The sequence below is a fragment of the Rhinoraja longicauda genome, chromosome 29, assembly GCF_053455715.1.
Source record: "Rhinoraja longicauda isolate Sanriku21f chromosome 29, sRhiLon1.1, whole genome shotgun sequence".
NCBI lineage: Eukaryota > Metazoa > Chordata > Chondrichthyes > Rajiformes > Arhynchobatidae > Rhinoraja > Rhinoraja longicauda.
Window position 1 is genome coordinate 29,688,344 of NC_135981.1, and position 17,748 is coordinate 29,706,091.

At 44.4% G+C, this 17,748-nt stretch overlaps 1 protein-coding gene across 5 annotated transcripts in view; it reads left to right on the plus strand.

The window, feature by feature from the left end:
- Positions 1-1,869: 1,869 nt before the first annotated feature.
- Positions 1,870-17,748, plus strand: part of plekhm1 (pleckstrin homology domain containing, family M (with RUN domain) member 1) — a 60,975-nt gene continuing 45,096 nt past the window's right edge. For 3 of the 5 annotated variants that reach the window (XM_078424648.1, XM_078424653.1, XM_078424651.1), the window contains exons 1-2: positions 1,870-1,988; positions 16,579-16,658. In XM_078424648.1, the coding sequence (XP_078280774.1) occupies positions 16,590-16,658 (69 nt within the window). In that variant the 5' untranslated portion in view covers positions 1,870-1,988; positions 16,579-16,589. Of the gene's footprint in view, positions 2,031-2,140; positions 2,222-16,578; positions 16,659-17,748 lie in introns of those variants that run through there. The other 2 variants (XM_078424649.1, XM_078424650.1) reach the window with 2 other exon arrangements.

The following is a 17,748-nucleotide window of genomic DNA, read 5'->3' on the forward strand; positions in this document are numbered from 1 at the left end:
CAGTATACGAGGGGACTATTGTACTTTTCTGTCTGCAGAACAAAATGTGAAATAGATGAAACAAAGCAATATTTTAATACATTTTGGTACTGTCCTTGAAATCAGAATAAATATCCAGAAACAATGTCTGGAGTTGAGAGCCTTGAATGAAAATATTGGGACAGGAATTCCATGGTATGCTAACCAACTTGTCTATCCACTGTGAAACAAAAGCAGACAAAGGCTAGAAACACTCACAAGTCGGACAGCATCTATGGAAGGTGAAAGAGAGTTAACAGATTAGGTCACAGACCCTTTGACAGAACTGAAAAAGCAAGAAAACCTGCTAATTTTGAGTTGCAGAATGGGTGCAGGGATGGACAGAACAAAGGGAATGCCGATAATAGACACAAAAAGCTGGAGTAACTCAGCGGGTCAGACAGCATCACTGGAGAAAAGGAATAGGTAATGTTACAGGCCAAGACCCTTCTTCAGGGCAGAGTCAGGGGAAAGGGAAATGAGAAATATAGACAGCGACAGCAAGACAAAAGTACGTGAAGCTCTCATCAGAGACATGTTGTTTGCCGATGACGCAGCAGTTGTGTCCCACACCCAGCAGGAACTACTGTCATTGATGGACCGCTTCTATCAGGCTTGCAAGGACTTTGGGCTGACATCAGCCTGAAGAAGACGAACGTCCTGGGACAGGATATAGAGGCACCGCCTGTCATCACCATCGACGACTACGAACTCGATGCCGTCCATCAGTTCACGTACCTCGGCTCCACCATCACCGACAACCTCTCCTTGGACACAGATATTGACAAGAGGATCGGGAAGGCAGCTACAACCCTCGCTCGCCTCACAACTCGAATGTGGACCAATCCAAAGCTGACAGTGAAGACAAAAATAGCAGTCTACAACGCCTGTGTCAACAGCACGCTCCTGTACGGCAGTGAGACATGGACTACATATGCCAGACTGGAGAGAAGACTCAACACCTTCCACCTTAGAATCATCCACCGTATCCTAGGTGTATCCTGGCAAGACAGAGTGTCCAACGATGAGATTCTGTCTGGCGCTGGCCTTCCCAGTATGTACACTCTACTCAGGCAGCGCAGGCTGCGGTGGCTGGGTCATGTCCACCGCTTGGAGGATGGCCGTATTCCAAAAGACATCCTCTATGGAGAGCTGACATCTGGGAGGAGAACCATCAGCCGCCCCCAGCTATGTTACAAGGATGTCTGCAAGAGAGATTTGAAGGTGCTCGACATCGATGTGGAGTCCTGGGAGAACCTTGCAGCTGACCGTACAAGGTGGAGAGGTACCCTGAACCAACATCTCAAAACGGGGAAGAGAAACTGATGAATGCAGCGGCAGACAAGCGGGCACACAGAAAGGAGCACAGCAACTTCAACAGACCAGAGACCACACACAAATGTGACCTTTGCGACAGAGACTGTCACTCCCGCATTGGTCTCTTCAGCCATAAGCGACGCTGTTCTAGCCGAGGTGTGGAGCAAGCAGCCAACTAGGATGCATCACCCATGGTCAGCCATGACCGAGGGGGCCTAAGATAGAGAGATATAGTTGATATCTTAACTATGTGAGATATGGAGCATGAACAAAGGAAGATAAAAACTGTGTCCTGAAGTAAGAGCACTTTGTAGGAGAACCATAAAAAGGAGTATTAAACAGAGCTTTTGGAACCGTCCAGTAATATAGAGAGGGAAAACATAGAGCCGGATGGTCTGCAGTACAACTAACAGGTCTGATGCAAATAGCCAACAACGCCCGGAATATTTTTGTTTTATCTCAGATTGTACCGACCGCATCTCGTCGCTCGATGGCGCCGCACTGGCAAGACCATTGAGACGACTGCTGGAGGACCGTGCGGCACCCTGGGATACTGGAGGACCCGCTGGTAGGAAGCCGCGCTGCGCCCTGGGATACTGGAGGACTCTCTGGGAGGCCGTTACTGCAGAGACGTGCGTCGGACGGAGCCGCTGGTGAGAGGCTGTCAACGGCGGCGAGTGGCGACAGGAAAACAGGCAGGCGAGGGAAGGGGAGGGGAGGGGAGGGGAGAATGGCGGCGGGTCCTGTCGAGAGGTGGGGGGGACAAGCGGCAGGTCCCGGGGAGAGGTGGGGGAGACAAGCGGCAGGTCCCTCCACAGACGCTGCCCGACCGCCGAGTGCCAATGATCATGAATACTTCAGCATTGCAGAATTTCCCCGTGTCAAGGTTTGGCATCTTTGTGACTTGATGTGCTTTGACACAATGTCTTTCCCCTTGTGACAGGACTATGGAACTTTGAACTGATTGGAAACTGGTTGTTCTGTTACATGCTGGTGTTCCTGGTAGTTACAATCCAGTAGTAATTGGCATTTATAGTTTCATACTGTAATGATATAGCCTCAAGTTAAAGTGACCAAAGCTAGATCCTTCCTCCAGAATATAAATCTGTTTGTTGTTCCCGCTCCCAGCACCTGCAGTCTCCGGGGTGTCCCCGGGTTGGAGTGGCAGGTGTTGGAGCTGAAGGCCGGAGTTGCATCTCCCTGTCACAGTTAGAAACAAGGAATTGCTGATGCTGGTTTATAATAAAGATAGACACAGTGTTGGAGTTATTCAGCGGGTCAGACAGTTTTTATGGAGAAAAAGGAATAGGTAAAGTTTCGGGTCGAAACCGTTCTTCACACTTACCGGAATCGTCGCCCATCGTTTTTTCTCCAGAGATGCTGCCTGACCAGCTGAACTATTCCAGAACAATGTGTCTATCCCTGTTATAGGTACTGAGGTGAGGATTTGCGCCACCCCAGCACCACTGACTGCGCCAAGGGGGATTTGACATTGAGCAGCATCTGGAGCAGAGATCTGGCCAACGCTGCCATACAAATAAGGTTTCATTTACACACTTGCATCTCACTGGAAATTCGCCTCAAGATTTGTTACCTTTCGCCCAAAAGCAGCTCGACGCCAGGTATTGCTTCCTTGAGCTCCTGGATGGCTGTCAGTAAAGGGCTTAAAACATACCTTGTGTCCTGCCAATCCAACTCTGTGTTTAAAGATTTAAAATGTTACCATTATAGTGTTATCTGAAAATGACTTTCCTTAAACAAAAACCCAACACTGACCTCAGATTTTAGTCTTGGAACTGTGTAATAAGTGCAGGGCTTGCTGTGTAAAATTCTAGGAGGTGTTGCTGATCTCATTGAATGAACCCCTCGGAGTCGAGCCTCATTTTTACTTTAACTCTCAGATTGAAATGGCATGAGGTGCTTTATCAAACCAGTATAGTTTACAACCTGTAGGCCATACAGTGTTCAGCATCTTTTTAATAGGAGCCGTTTGTTGTTGAGTAATCTTATCTCAGTAGGACAACTGTCACAGGAAGCTCCCATTATTTGCCTTGAGGAAAATAAAAGTGAAGTGAATCTGTATAGATTTGGATAAGAAGATTGTTGTAGTCAGGCAGTCACAGAGTGATGCAATGGAGACAGGCCCTTCGGCCCAATTTGCCCACACCGGCCAACATGTCCAATCTACACTAGTCCCACCTGCCTGCGTTTGGTCCATATCCCTCCAAACTTGTCCTATCTATGTACCTGTCTAACTGTTTCTTAAATGTTGGGATGGTCCCAGCCTCAACTACCTCCTCTGGCAGCTTATTCCATACACCCACCACCCCTTTGTGTGAAAAAGTTACCGCTCAGATTCGCATTAAATCTTTTCTGCTTAGAGTCCAACTCTTGGAAAGCTTCTAGTCTGTCAGTTTATAGCAACCGGCCAAAAATTTGCAAAGCTGCTGATTATTGGCCAACAGAGGGAAAATACAAATGTTTTTATTAAAAAAGGTGTATGTCAGGCCCTTGAGGGTTGCAGTTAATTACTGGCCATGATTAATGATGACAAAGCTTACAGTCGGAGTTAGTTGGTTTTTAATCACTCTTCCTGGGATACCATTTTTCATTTAAAATTATTTCAAAAGCTTGATACATAATTTATTTCATCCATTATTTCATCAGTTGTATCCAATACACTCTGCCATTTCTCAACATCACACAGTGAATAGAACAGGGGTTAGACTTGGGTTCTGTCGTAAGTGGGAATTTCAGGAAGAGGTTGATGAAACATCCAGTTGGCAATCTGGCTGAAAATGATCATGAATACTTCAGAATTTCCCCATGTCAAGGTTTGTCATCTTTGTGACTTGGTGTGCTTTGACTCAATGCCTTTTTCCTTGTGACAGGACTATGGAACTTTGAACTGATTTGGAAACTGGGATTGCTTAACTCTGTTCTGTTACATGCTGGTGTTCCTGGTGGTCACTATCCAGTCATAATAGGCATTTATAGTTTCATACTGCAATGATATAGCCTCAAGTTAAAGTGACCAAAGCCAGATCCTTCCTCCAGAATATAAATCTGTAAAGATGCCATGTATATAAATGCCAAATTGTGACTCATTTGATTATTATAGACCAACAAAGTTTCTTGACTATTTGACCTAGTTCATGAAAAACGATATTGAGAATGTTGGGGATCAATACTTTGGATAAAATGGCCAGTCAAATATTACTAGCCTGAGGAAAACAAAATATGGAATTACCCATTTGAATTAATGACAACAATTGCTTTTACATATTTTGTGAAATACTCCATAATAATGCTGGGGAATAAAACTGCAATCCAAATATAAACATAGAAACATAGAAAATAGGTACAGGATGAGGCCATTTGGCCCTTCGAGCCAGCTCCGCCATTCATTGTGATCATGGCTGATCATCCACAATCAGTACCTGTGCCTGCCTTCTCCCCATATCCCTTGATTCCACTAGCCCTTAGAGCTCTATCTAACTCTTTGAAATTCATCCAGTGAATTGGCCTGCACTGCCTTCTGTGGCAGAGAATTCCACAAATTCACAACTCTCTGGGTGAAAAAGTTTCTTCTCACCTCAGTTTTAAATGTCCTCCCCTTTATTCTTAGACTGTGGCCCCTGGTTCTGGACTCCCCCAACATTGGGAACATTTTTCCTGCATCTAGCTTGTCCAGTCCTTTTATAATCTTATACGTCTCTATAAGATCTCCTCTCATCCTTCTAAACTCCAGTGTATATTTGTGTGCATGTGTGAGCGTGTCCGAGTGTGTGCCTGTAAATGTGCACGTGCGAGTGTACATCTATGCGTATATGTCCTGGAAGTATATATACTGCACGGAAACAGGCCGTTGAGCCCACGCAGCCATGCCAGCCAAGGTGGGTGCCTTGCTGATTTAATCCCATTTGCTGCATTTGCCCAGATCCCTCTATAGCTTTTTCTAGAGGATTAACACTTTATATTCCGCCGGGAATATCTAAACCAACATTGAATTCTCATTTCAGATGATTGGCTCCCTTTCTGTCCTGTTTTCTCTCCTGTTCTACCCAGCTCCTCTCTCACACACCCTTTTCTCCTAAGCCCACTCAGCACTTTTATCACCCAGTTTCCTTCCACCCACACCATCTGCCCATCCCCCTCCTCCCCATGGATTTTCCAGCTGCCCTTGTTTGCTTCTACTTTTCACCTCTGTTTCACCAAATTGCACAATATGCAACCCTTTGGTGAGTCCTTGTTCCTTCCCAACCTATGTAGCTATCACTATCCTACCCCTCCCCCACCTGATTGCTATCTGTCAATGTGTAGGAAGATGCTGGTTTAAACCAAAGATAGACACAAAAAGCTGGAGTAACTCAGTGGGACTCTATAAGAAACAAAATTCGTAAAGTGAAACACTTTGTGTTTCAGAGACTGAGACACTTGAGAGCAGGTTGAAAAGACGAAGGCAACGAAAGCTGTGGGAGCACACGCGCGTGCGTTCCGCGTGCACAGCTGATCCGGCCCACATGAAATCGCATTTTGCCCATTCTGGCCCGTGACCTAAAATGAGTTTGGCATCCCTATTGTACACCAAGTAAGTTGAAAATGCAGTAACTGATTGGCACATGGTAAGCTTGTAGGATAGATGTCCATATTTTGTGGAGAAATACTTGAGGTTGACTGAATGAGCTTCATGTGAACAAGGCATTTCATTGCACCTCAGTTATATAGAGTGATACAACACAGAAACAGGCCCTTTGACCTAACTCATCCACGCCAACAAAGATGCCCCATCTTGTTTTACCTGCATTTGGCACATAAGCCTGATCTATCCATATACCTATTTAATGTTGTTATTGTATCTAGCTCAACTACTTCCTCTATATATGACTATAAACTAAACTGAATCTGGTCAGGTGTGTCACATAGCTTCAGTCTTTCTATATTGACTGAGCTCGATGGGTTAAAACATGTTTTGGATTTGTCATTTTTGGTCAGTTTCGAGTACAGTGGAGCACAATCTGTCTCTTGCTGTTCAGCTGCTCAGCCCTGTTAGAGAAGTTAATAACTGTTCTTCTTGCACGTATTGCGCCATTTGCTGTTCCAAATTTTGATTACTTAATCACTGATGGGAAAAAACAGGCGTGAAGCAATTAAGTCAAACTTGTAGGTTGATTTCTAATCAAAAGGAACTACCGATGCTGATTTATACCCAAGAAAAAAACAAAATTCTCCAAGTTTAGGTAACTAATCCACAAATCAAAAATCAATCACCTTAAAGCACTTTTTAAATTGTGTTTGGAGAAACACTTTTTAATAGGAACCTGAGGGTAGTGGGGTATATGCGTAGTTGAAACAGGTACTATAACAACATTTAAAAGATATTTAGATAGGTGCAAAGGTATTGAGGGATATGGGCAAATGAGGACAGGTGTAGAAGCGGCATCTTGGTCGACATGGTACAAGTTGGGTTAAAGAGCCTGTTTCCATGTTTTATTACTCTATGACATGGAGACTTAAAAGGATGGAAAGGAAAGAGTTAATCTGGAATGATTTGGGGAAAAATGAACCATGATATGTGCAATGTTAACGGATCTCGTAGATCTACAATTATAGATCAACCAGTGTTCATGGTTTGATCACAAAGATACTGCAGACTAGTATTCTGGTTATTTTTTTTAATCTTTCCTGATCTAGAGATGATGAAGTCAGTGGTCACACCCACAATGGCACAGACTGGTTCAGCTATTAAACTTGAGACCTTGCAGTCTGTGTTAAAATGCTACATTATAAGTACAGACTTCATGTTATCTGCCCCACCAGAGGGGAGAGAACACTTGATCACTGTTACACTTCAATCAAGAACTCGTATCGCTCTGTTCCCTGGGCGGCTCTGGGTCTCTCTGATCATTGTTTCGTTCACATTATTCCGACCTACAGGCAGAAACTAAAATCTGTTAAGCCTGTGGTCAGAACAACGAAAAGGTGGATGAGCGAGGGCATTGAAAAACTACAGTCCTGCTTTGACTGCACTGATTGGAATGTGTTCAGGAAAGCAACCACAAGCCTTGATGAGTATACAGACACTGTGACATCCTACGTCAGCTTTTGCGAAGACAGTTGCATTCCAACTAGGACCCGGAACTGGTTCAACAACCACAAGCCCTGGTTTACAGCAGAACTCAGACAGCTCCGCCAGTCAAAAGATGAGGCCTACAGGAGTGGGGATGCAGACCTCTGCAGGCAGGCCAAGTACAAGCCGAGAAGAGGAATCAGAGCTGCCAAGGAAAGGTACTCTGAGAAGCTGAGGAGCAAGTTCTCAGCTAATGACTCTTCTTCAGTTTGGAAGGGCTAGCAAGAAATCACCATCTACAAGAAGAAAATTGTCAGCTGGCCAATTACCTGAACAAGTTGTACTGCAGGTTTGAGAAACAGAAAGAACAGAAACAACCCTGGAACCCCCCCCCCCCCCCCCCCCATCACCACTTCACATCTACTCACAGCCTGACGCCGTTCTGCAAAGACTGGACCCTTCTATGCCCATTCCTCCCGATTCACACCTACTCACAGCCTGACTCCAACCTGCAAAGACTAGCCCCTTCCCCCCCCCCTCACCCTCTGCAATGACCACTTCACACCCACTTACAGCACGACTCCAGTTTGCAAAGACTGGGCCCTCGTCCACTGCTCACCCCCACCTTGCTGCCCACTTCTTCATCTCCAACAATGGAAATTGAGGAGGTGGGGAGGCTATTTAGGAGACAGAAAAGCTGGAAATCTCCAGGACTGGACAATGTTTCCCCCCCCCCCACCCTCAAGCTCCGTGCCGAACAACTGGCACCGGTCTACACAGACATTTTCAACCAGTCCCTGAAAACCTGTACTGTCCCTGCCTGCTTTAAAGTCCACTATTGTCCCTGTACCCAAAATGACAAGGATCACTGGTCTTAATGACTACAGGCCTGTCGCACTGACCTCTGTAGTCATGAAGACCTTTGAAAGACTTGTGCTGGCCCAGCTGAAAAACATCACAAACCCCCTGCTGGACCCTCTGCAGTTTGCATACAGGGCCAATAGATCGGTGGATGATGCAGTCAATCTAGACCTGCACTTCATCCTCCAGCACCTTGATCGCAAGGGGACCTATGCCAGGATTTTGTTTGTAGACTTTAGCTCTGCAATTATCACCATTGTGCCAGAGCTACTACACTCCAAACTCTCCCAGTTGACAGTGCCTGAACCCCTCTGTCAGTGGATCACCAACTTCCTGACAGACAGGAAGCAGCATGTGAGGATGGGAAAGCACATCTCAGACCCGCAGTCCCTCAGCATAGGAGCACCGCAAGGCTGTGTACTCTCCCCTCTCCTTTGCTCTCTCCACACCAACGACTGCACCTCCACAGACTCCTCTGTCAAGCTCCTCAAGTTTGCGGATGCACAACCCTGATTGGACTGATCCAGGATGGGGAGGAATCTGCCTACAGACAGGAAGTGACACGGCTGACATCCTGGTGCCATCGCAACAACCTGGAGCTCAATGCTCAAGACAGTGGAACTGATTGTAGACTTTAGGAAACTCCCCCTCCCCTCCCCCTACTCACCATTAGCAACACCACAGTCACATCTGTGGAGTCATTTAAGTTCCTTGGAACCATCATCACCGAGGTCACCATCGACTCCACAGTCAAATAGGCCCAACAGAGGCTGTACTTCCTGCGGCAGCTGAGGAAACACAATCTGCCACAGGCAATGATGGTCCTATTCTATGCTGCCATCATTGAGTCTGTCCTCACCTTCTCCATCATGGTCTAGTTTGGCTCAGCCACCAAGCTGCAACGAATCGTTCGATCAGCTGAGAAGGTTGTTGGCTGCAACCTTCCCCCCCATTGACGAATTCTACACTGCAAGGGCCAGGAAGCGAGCGGGCAAGATCATCTCTGACCCCTCTCACCCTGGCCACAAACTCTTAAAAGCACTTCCCTCTGGAAGGTGACTCCGGACTGTCAAAGCAGCCACAGCTAGACATACAAACAGCTTTTTTTCTGCGAGTAGTTGCTCTACTCAATAACCAAAAGTCTGTAGTCTCTTTTTGCTCACATGTTTAAACCATAATGTTGTACTCTTAATGTTTTATAGTTTATTCTTAATTGTTTACTGTATGTTCGTGTTGTTACTTGCGAGCGGAGCACCAAGGCACATTCCTTGCATGTGTACATACTTGGCCAATAAACTTATTCATTCATATACATTTTCTTCATCTGTTGGTCATATAACCAAATCTACCTTTATCAAGTGCAGTCCTAACTGCACAAAAGTTTAGACTAGCAAGTTTCTAGGATTATTTTATGTAAATCTTGATATGACTGTGATCAAGTCACTGGAGACTGGAAGCTGATAGATGCAAAAGGTAGATATAAAATTCACCACAATAAGTAAGCATTCTTATGAGGACCCTCTTAGTATAGTCTACTTGATCTCAAAGTAGATTATTTTTATATTCTTAAGAACAAAGTTAATATTAGATTATGTAATACACTGTTTACTTGGTTCCATTTAATTACATATTTACAATAGTATCACACTAGTATGACAAGACACCTTTGAATGTCCAAACCCTTTGGACGAGTTAATTCACATGGTTGGTCTAAAGCTCTTGAGCATTGAGAACCCAGGCACCGCAAATTGGTGTTGCGGGGGCTGAACCTCTGGGTACACAATATCCAATAAGAGATAGGGCAAATATGCTTTTGACCATGGATGTGGTGCTGTGAAGTCTGCTCTGGAAACTTTCGTGATCTCAGTCACAATGGTGCAAAATAAAATGTGTAGGAAGGAACTGCAGATGCTGGTTTAAACCGCAGCAAGACACAAAAATCTGCAGTAACTCAGCGGGTCTGATAGCATCTCTGGAAAAAAGGAATAGGTGACGATTCGGGTCGAGACCTGTCTGAAGAAGGATCTTGACCTGTAGCATCACCCATTGCTTTTCTCCAGAGATACTGCCTCACCTGCTGAGTTACTCCAACTTTTTGTGTCTATGGTGCAAAACAACTTGGCTAAAGATATCTCATAGAGTCCTACAGCACAGAAAGAGGCCCTTCGGCCCGTCGTGTCCGTGCCGCCCGTTACCAAACACAGTCTAATTTTAATCCCATTTTCCCCGCATTCGGACCGTAGCCCTGAATGTTGTAGCATTTCAAGTGCCCATCCAAATGCCTCTTAAACGTTGTGAGTGTTCCCGCCTCCACCACCACCCCAAGCAGTGAGTTCCAGACTCCAACCACCCTCTGGGTGAAAAAGTTCTTTCTCACATCTCCCAGAAACCTCCCTCCCCTTACCCTGTATCTATGTCCCCTCGTTGTTGAACCTTCCACCAGTGGAAGAAGTTCCCCGCCATCTACCTTATCTATGCCCCTCATGATCTTGTACACCTCGATCATGTCCCCTCTCAGCCTTCTCTGCTCCAGGGAAAACAACCCCAGTCTGCTCAGTCTCTCCTCATAGCCGAGGCCCTTCATCCCTGGCAGCATCCTGGTGAATCTCCTCTGCACCCTCTCCAAAGCTATCACATCCTTTCTATAATGTGGTGACCAGAACTGTACACAATACTCCAGCTGTGGCCTCACCAGTGTTCTGTACAATTCCATCATTACCCCCCTACTTTTATATTCGATGCCCCGGCTAATGAAGGCCAGTAACCCATATGCCTTTTTGACCACCCTGTCCACCTGTCCTGCTGCCTTCGACTTGTGTACCTGTACTCTAAGGTCCCTCTGTACCCCTGTCTTCCCTAGGGTCCTTCCATTCATGGTGTACTCCCTCTCCAAGTTATTCCTGCCAAAGTGCATCACCTCGCACTTTTCAGGATTAATTTCCATCTGCCACTGCTCCGCCCATCTGACCATCTCATCTATATCTTCCTGCAGCTTGCAGACCCCTTCCTCGCTATTCACCACCCCCCCCTAACTTTGTGTCATCTGCAAACTTGCTGATCATGCCCTGTACGTTGACATCCAGATCATTAATGTAGATTACAAACAGTAAGGGACCCAACACAGATCCCTGCGGCACCCCACTGGACACCGGCCTCCAGTCACAGAAGCAACCTTCTACCATCACCCTCTGCCTTCTGTCACTAAGCCAGTCTTTTATCCATTTTGCCAAGGTGCCCTGGATCCCATGGGCTCTTACCTTCTTGACTAGTCTCCTGTGTGGGACCTTGTCAAAAGCCTTACTGAAATCCATGTATACCACATCCACTGCACTACCCCCATCTACCTCCTTGGTCACCCCTTCAAAAAATTCAATCAAGTTAGTCAGACACGACCTTCCATTAACAAAGCCATGTTGACTATCCTTAATTAACCCTCGATCCTCCAAGTGAAAAAAGACTGATTCTGTCCCTCAGAATCTTTTCTAGCAGCTTCCCCACCACTGATGTCAGACTCACCGGCCTGTAGTTCCCAGGTTTATCCCTACTGCCCTTTTTAAATAATGGCACCACATTAGCTATCCTCCAGTCCTCCGGTACATCCCCTGTTGCAAGAGAGGCTCTGAAAAATTTGTGCCAGAGCCCCCGCAATCTCCTCCCTTGCCTCTCTCAGCATCCTGGGATACATCTCGTCAGGGCCCGGAGACTTATCCACTTTTAAGCCTGCCAGAGCCTCCCTGTCAATAGCAATATGCTCAAGAACATCACAACCCTCCTGCTCCATTTCTAAGTCCGCATCGCCCTCCTCCCTCGTAAAAACAGATGCAAAAAAATCATTTAAAACATCTCCTACATCCTCTGGCTCCACACACAGCTTTCCACTATGGTCCCTGATGGGCCCCACTCTTTCCCTCGTTATCCTCTTACCCTTGATATACTTATAGAACACTTTGGGATTTTCTTTTATTTTGCCCGCTAGTGCTATCTCATGGCCCCTTTTTGCTCTCCTAATTTCTTTTTTAAGAACCGCCCTACACCTTCTGTATTCCTCTAATGATGCCTGTGCCTTAAGTTCTTTATGCCTTCCAAAAGCCCCCCCTTTTTTTCGAATCAATCCTACTATATCGTTCGACATCCAAGGTTCTTTGGACTTGTTTGTCCCACCCTTAAACTTTAGGGGAACATGCTTCCTCTGTACTTTTTCAATTATTCCTTTGAATGACTCCCACTGTTCTGATGCGGTCCTCCCCACGAGAAGCTGATCCCAGTCCACCAGGGCCAACTTCTGCCTTATCAGATTAAAATCGTCCTTGCCCCAATTTAGAAATGTTCCCTCTGGTCCCGCTTTATCCTTTTCCATTACCACCTTAAATATCACTGAATTGTGATCACTGTCACCAAAGTGCTCTGCTACTGACACTTCAGCCACCTGTCCGGCCTCATTTCCCAAGATTAAGTCCAATACCGCCCCCTCCCTTGTTGGACTTTCAACATATTGGCTCAAAAAGCCCTCCTGGATGACCCTTAGGAACTCTGCACCCTCTGGGCCCTTGACACTTTGGCTATCCCAATCAATATTCGGGAAGTTGAAATCCCCTACTATTACTACCCTGTTGTTTTCACACACCCCTGAGATTTGCCTACAAATATGTTCCTCTATTTCCCTCTGACTGTTTGGGGGTCTGTAGTATACACCCAGTAAGGTGCATGCCCCTTTTCTATTTCTCAATTCCACCCAAATAGCCTCATTTGAGGAACCCGCTAATATGTCATCCCTTCTTACAGCAGAAATAGATTCTTTGATTAATACTGCAACACCCCCTCCCCTTTTTCCCTGCTCTCTGTCTCTCCTGAAGATTCTATATCCTGGAATATTGAGCTGCCAGTCCTGCCCTTCCTTTAACCATGTTTCCGTAATGGCAACAATGTCGTACTCCCATGTGTTCAGTAACACCTTCAATTCATCCCCCTTGCTTCCAATACTCCTTGCATTAAAATAAATGCCGTTCAGACTTGCCCTACCCCATTGTGCTGGGGCATTCTTGTTCTGCCTCCCAATCTGACCAGTTTTTTCCTCTATATTTTCCTTCTCCCCACCCCCTATACTAGCTCCATGATGTATCTCAACCCCCTGCCAAATTAGTTTAAACCCTCCCCAACAGTGCTAGCAAACCTCCCCGCCAGGATATTGGTCCCCCTCTGGTTAAGGTGGAGACCGTTCGGCCTATACAGTTCCCACCTTTCCCAGAAACAGGCCCAATTATCCAGAAAAACAAATCCCTCCCCCCTGCTCCAACTCCTGAGCCACGCATTCAGCTGCTCTATCCTCCTATTTCTATACTCACTAGCTCGTGGCACAGGGAGTAATCCAGAGATTACAACCTTAGAGGTCCTGCACTTCAATCCTCTACCTAGCTCCCTAAATTCTTGTTTCAGGACCTCATCCCTCGTTTTACCAATGTCGTTGGTTCCAATGTGTACAATGACCTCTGACTGGTTCCCCTCCCCCTTCCCCTCCCCCTTCAGGATGCCTTGCAGACATCTCATGTCTGTTTGATGTAACAAATAATATATCCAATTGTCCTGCATAGGAGAAGAAGCTCATGATCTTGTCAGTTTACAAACCATACAGTACCCTGCATAATGTTTGGGACAAAGACCCATTTATTTATTTGCTTCTGGACTCCACAATTTGAGATTTGTAATAGAATAAATCACATGTGGTTGAAGTGCACATTGTCAGATTTTATTAAAGGGTATTTTTATACATTTTGGTTTCACCATGTAGAAATTACACTGTGTTTATACATAGTCCCCCCATTACAGGGCACCATAATGTTTGAGACATGGCTTCACAGGTTTTTGTAATTGCTCAGGTGTGTTTAAATGCCTCCTTGATGCAGGAATAAGAGAGCTCTCAGCACCTAGTCTTTCCTCCAGTCTTTCCATCACCTTTGGAAACTTTTATTGCTGTTTATCAACATAAGGACCAAAGTTGTGCCAATGAAAGTCAAAGAAGCAATTACGAGACTGAGAAGCAAGAATAAAACTGTTGGAGACATCAGGCAAACCTTAGGCTCACCAAAATCAACTGTTTGGAACTTCATTAAGAAGAAAGAGAGCACTAGTGAGCCTACAAATCACAAAGGGACTAGCAGGCCAAGGAATACCTCCACAGCTGATGACAGCTGAAGAATTCTCTCTATACTAAAGAAAAATCCCCAAACACCTGTCCGATAGATCAGAAACACTCTTCAGGAGTCGGGTGTGGATTTATCAATGACCACTGTCCGCAGAAGACTTCATGAACAGAAATACAGAGGCTACGCTGCAAGATGCAAACCACTTGTTAGCCGCAAAAATAGGATGGCCAGGCTACAGTTTGCCAAGAAGTACTTAAAAGAGCAACCAAAGTTCTGGAAAAGGGTCTTGTGGACAGAGGAGACGGAGATTAACCTATATCAGAATGATGGCAAGAGCAAAGTATAGAGGAGAGAAGGAACTGCCCAAGATCCAAAGCATACCACCTCATCTGTGAAACACGGTGGTGGGGGTGTTATGGCCTGGGCATGTATGGCAGCAGAAGGTACTAGCTCACTTATCTTCATTGATGATACAACTGCTGATGGTAGTAGCATAATGAATTCTGAAGTGTATAGACACCTCATTTCTGCTCAAGTTCAAACAAATGCCTCAAAACTCATTGATTGGCAGTTCATTCTGCAGCAAGACGATGATCCCAAACATACAGCTGAAGCAACAAAGGAGTTTTTCAAAGCTAAAAATGGTCAATTCTTGAGTGGCCAAGTCAATCTGAACCAAATTGTGCATGCCTTTTATATGCTGAAGAGAAAACTGAAGGAGATTAGCCCCCCAAACAAGCAAAAGCTAAAGATGGCTACAATACAGGCCTGGCAGAGCATCACCAGAGAAGACACCCAGAAACTGGTGATGTCCATGAATCACAGACTTCAAGCAGTCGTTGCATGCAAAGGATATGCAACAAAATACTAAACATAACTACTTTCATTTACATGACATTTCTGTGTTCCAAACATTATGGTGCCCTGAAATGGGGGGACTATGTATAAACACTGCTGTAATTTCTACATGGTGAAAACAAAATGTATAAAAATGGCCTTTATTAAAATCTGACTGTGTACTTTAACCACATGTGATTTTTCTATTACAAATCTCAAATTGTGGAATACAGAGGCAAATAAATAAATGATGGGTCTTTGTCCCAAACATTATGGCTTGCACTGTTTCTCTTGAGCAGTCCGCCTCTTGGAGCGAGCCAGTAGCCTGTGCTCTGATGACAGTACTGTTTATTTAGGGAGATGCCCGTTTTATTTCAAAACTGATTACTGCTTGTAGTTTACATTTGCATAGCTTTTCTTTGAAGATTGGTTTTCATTTGTATTAATTTTAACTACCCTTATGATTCCGTAACTCCTAAATAATCCCTAACATGTTTATTGTTTTTATTGCCTTGTAACTGAATTGAAAAAATATTTGTGCTACAATGTAAAGATACAAAAATATTTCTGTTCAGTTTCAAGGCAGGTTCATCGTAGCACAATAGCTTGAGTAAAGCTGTTCATGGCGGTGGGGGGGGGGGGGGGAGGGAGAGAGAGAGACAGAGAGAGAGAGAGAGAGACAGAGAGAGAGAGAGAGAGAGACACAGAGAGAGAGAGACACAGAGAGAGAGAGAGAGAGTGTGACTGACTGACTGACTGACTGACTCTCAGATTCTGTTATTATTTGACCATGCACAGTTAGGATTGTACTGTAGCTTTTTTATATCTTCATTGACCCATCATCACAGTAGAAACTTGCTTTTCTTTTCATTTTCACTTTGAGTATTGTCATGGCAGAAGGTAAAATCCTCAATGGCTTGAAAGGTATATCTTACTTTGTATTGGGAAATACTAAGAAAATTGTTCAAAGTGCATTGTAGGTCAGATGCAGAAACCTTCATCTGACTATTTAAACGTAATTTCTGTTTTCTTCAAGTAGAGGACAATATAATTTTAAGTGATGTCTTTTCAATATAAATGTTGTAGCTTGATGCAGAGTGCTTGCGTTTTCATCAGATTACAAATCACATAGTTTGATGTTGATATCTTGATCACTTTTGCTGCCTTCTTGACAGTTTGAAAGATTGGCATCGTATTGAAATGGGTAAGCTGACGTGAAATTGATAGTGAAAACCTAATGTTTCTTCATTATGTCACAAATAGATAAGCTAGGTTGTTAGTTATTTCTATTCTTAATTTTTTATGAATCCAAAACATTTCTTTCTTTGTTTAAAGGTGTCATGTAAATGAATCTGTATACAATGATTTCTACACACTCATTCGAAAACGCAGCTGCACCCAGAGAAGTCAAACAGGTAAAAGGAAGTAAATTGGTAATGAAACAAGAACACACTTCTGTTTTCAATTGTTTCATTGGTACAGGTTAGCAATGATAAGTTTAATGAATTAACCAAGCAGTCAAAATTATATGTTTTGTCGATGAGTTCTTTCTGGATGGAGTTGATCGTCTTCGTTTTCTTTGGCCATAATTATGTGCAGCATTACAATGGCTTCAAGTGATAGCAGATGTTTATTTACATGTAATGCATACTATAATCTAATTCAGTTTGTGACAATTGGTGAAGAGAGATCATCAGACAACTTTGCACTTTATTTTATGTTGAAAGAAGGCTGAAGAAATAGAACAGAGAATATAGAACAAAACAGGATAGGAACAGGCCCTTCGGTCCACATGTTTGTGCTGAACATGATTCCAAGTTAAACTGATCTTATCGGTCTGTACATGATGCATATCCCTCCATTTCTTGCACATCCATGTTTCAAAGAAAACAATCCAAGTTTATCTCCTTGCAGCTGAAACCCTCTAATCCTGGCAGCATTCTGGTAAACCTCGGCACCATCTCGAAAGCCTGCACATCCTTCCTGTAATGAGCCAACCAGAATGCACGCAATATTCCGTGTGACTTAACCACTAACCAAAGTATTTTCGAGTTGCATCTTGACTTTGTGACTATTGTACTCAATACCCCTAGCAATGAAGCGAACCATGTGTCTTACCCATCCTATCTGCAGGTAATAATAATAATAATAATAATAATGCATTACATTTATATAGCGCTTTTCTAAACACTCAAAGACGCTTTGAGTACTGCCACTTCAGTGAACTATGAACTTGGACTCCAAGATCAATGATGCACACCAATGATGTTAAGAGTAGTGCCATTAACTGTATGTTCTCCCCTTACGTACAACCTCCCAAAGTGCAACATCACGCACTTAGTCGGATTAAACTCCATCTGCCATTTCTCTGCCTATTTCTGCAGTTGTTCCGTAGCGCTCTGTATCTTGTGACAACCTTCCTCACTGTCACTCCTCCTCCAATTCTGGTATTGCCAGCAAACTTACTTGCCAGGCCAAGCACATTTGTGTCCGAGTCACTTACCT